This window comes from Chiloscyllium plagiosum, unplaced genomic scaffold (assembly GCF_004010195.1).
Source record: "Chiloscyllium plagiosum isolate BGI_BamShark_2017 unplaced genomic scaffold, ASM401019v2 scaf_58329, whole genome shotgun sequence".
Taxonomy (NCBI): Eukaryota; Metazoa; Chordata; class Chondrichthyes; order Orectolobiformes; family Hemiscylliidae; genus Chiloscyllium; species Chiloscyllium plagiosum.
The window spans coordinates 8,072-10,260 of record NW_025205256.1 but is presented as its reverse complement, the minus strand read 5'-3'; the positions used below and the strand labels follow the sequence as shown (position 1 = coordinate 10,260).

General features: G+C 60.7%; 1 protein-coding gene across 1 annotated transcript in view; it reads left to right on the top strand.

The window, feature by feature from the left end:
• Nucleotides 1-391: 391 nt before the first annotated feature.
• Nucleotides 392-2,189, top strand: part of LOC122546430 (pre-B-cell leukemia transcription factor-interacting protein 1-like) — a gene marked incomplete at its 5' end in the record, with an annotated part of 2,812 nt that continues 1,014 nt past the window's right edge. The window contains one exon of the mRNA XM_043685143.1: nucleotides 392-1,993. Coding sequence (XP_043541078.1) covers nucleotides 392-1,993 — 1,602 coding nt within the window. The remainder of the gene's footprint in view (nucleotides 1,994-2,189) is intronic.

Below are 2,189 nucleotides of genomic sequence, written 5' to 3'. Positions count from 1 at the left end.
CACTATGGGGCAATTTAGCACGGCCAATCGACCCTAACCTGCACATCCCTGGGGCATTACGGGACAATTTAGCATGGCCAATCCACCCTAACCTGCACACCTTTGGACTGTGGGAGGAAACCCATGCAAACTCCACTCAGACAGTCACCGAAGGGTGGGGAGGGAATCGAACCCAGGTCCCTGGCACCATAAGGCGGTGGCACTAACCACCTAGCCACCCTGAAGTTAATATTTTCGTCCTCGGTGGGTTGAAATGAGGAAACGAAAAGGTTAATAGTTCAAGTGTAAGGACTGGAGCTGGTTGGGAGAGAGGGCTAGTATAGTTGGGAGGGGAAGCCCCCCAGCACAGAGTAGGTGGGCTGATTGGCCTCAGGCTTTTTTTTTGATTCAGTCAGCCGGAACTGAATTACCTCTTTCTGTTGTCCTCCCTGACCCCACAGGGTCAGAAGCAGGAATTGGAGCAATCGCTGGAGGCCGGAGGATGGGCTCTACCTCCCGACTCTCAGCAGAACCTGAACCGCTTGCTCCAGCGGCTGGCTCAGTACCTCTCCCTGGAGGAGGAAATCCTGGAGGACTTGGCGGGCGAGCTAGGCCGGAGGGGCTCCGCCGCCAGCAGGGGGCAGGAGATGCTGGTGGCCGAGGTCCTGATGCTGCGCCGGGAGTTGGACAAGCAGCGCGGGCTGGCGGCCTCCATGCGGCAGGCCCTGGAAGGCCTCATCGAGAGGGTCAGCGGCCTTGGCGAGGCTGTCACGGGCGTGGAGGTGCTGGCCGCACTCGGGGAGCTGGAGCAGAAGCTGGCCTTCGAACTGCAGCGCTCCGAGGTCTGGGAGAAGGTGTACGGGGCCAGCTCCTGGCAGGACGCCACTCCCTTAAACCCAGAGGAGAGCAACCCGGAGGCCAAGGGTGGGGAAGAGGCCCAAGACTCCACGATGAGTAGGCCGCAGGATGACGAGAAGGCCCGAGTCTCCACGATGAGTAGGCCGCAGGATGAAGAGCAGGCTCCAGACTCCACAATGAGTAGGCCACAGGATGAAGAGAGAACCCAAGACTCCATGATGAGTAGGCCGCAGGATGAAGAGCAGGCCCAAGGCTCCACGATGAGTAGGCCACAGGATGAAGAGCAGGTCCAAGGCTCCACAATGAATAGGCCGCAGGATGACGAGAAGGCCCAAGGCTCCACGATGAGTAGGCCGCAGGATGACGAGAAGGCCCAAGGCTCCATGATGAGTAGGCTGCAGGATGACGAGAAGACCCAAGGCTCCACGATGAGTAGGCCACAGGATGACGAGAAGGCCCGAGGCTCCACAATGAGTCGGCCACAGGCTGACGAGAAGACCCAAGGCTCCACGATGAGTAGGCCACAGGATGACGAGAAGGCCCAAGGCTCCACGATGAGTAGGCCGGAGGCTGTGAGCAAAGATGAGGAGAAGGCCCGAGTGAGCGGTCCACAGGCCGACGGTACACAAGGACCGCGTGGGCACCAGGGCCGGAGAGAGGAGGAGCACCCCGAGAGATGGGACAGCTATCGTCAACGGCCCGGGAAGGAGGGGAGACCCGACAAGCACAGGAGGCCGAAATCGGGCGGAGTGGAAGACCGTGACCGTCTGCGCAAAGGCTTTTGGAGGGCGCAGGCCCAGAAGCAGCGGGCGGACTGCCTCGACCTGGTCGGCTGCGCCCGCAAGGACGGTGTCGAGGGGTTCGGGGTGGAGCTGGGACCCGTCGAAGCAGCCCATTTCCGGGAGCTCCTCCGGGAGTACACGGAGAGGTGGAGGCTGGGAGAAGTCTGGTCCTCGGAGCTGCAGGACGTGGTGACCCCGTTTTTCAGGGACGGCCTCTTCATCCACGACCAGCTGCGGTTCAGCACCTTCGTCGACCGCCTGGAGGATTATGTGGAGGAAATCGCCGAGCGCCTCTTCGGGGATGACGACGCCGTTGGGGACTTCGAAGATCACGTCTACAGGGGCCTGCTGGGAGAGGCCGCCCTCCAACACGAGTAGGTGCTACCTGCTGTATATGTGACTCCTGCCCACCGTCTCCTACACCCACTCCCCCATTTGACACTCACAGGGACAGGGACAGCAACAGCACGGGGTTAGATACAGAGTAAAGCTCCCTCTACACTGTCTCCCCCATCCCAGGGACAGGGACAGTACGGGGTTAGATACAGAGTAAAGCTCCCTCTACACTGT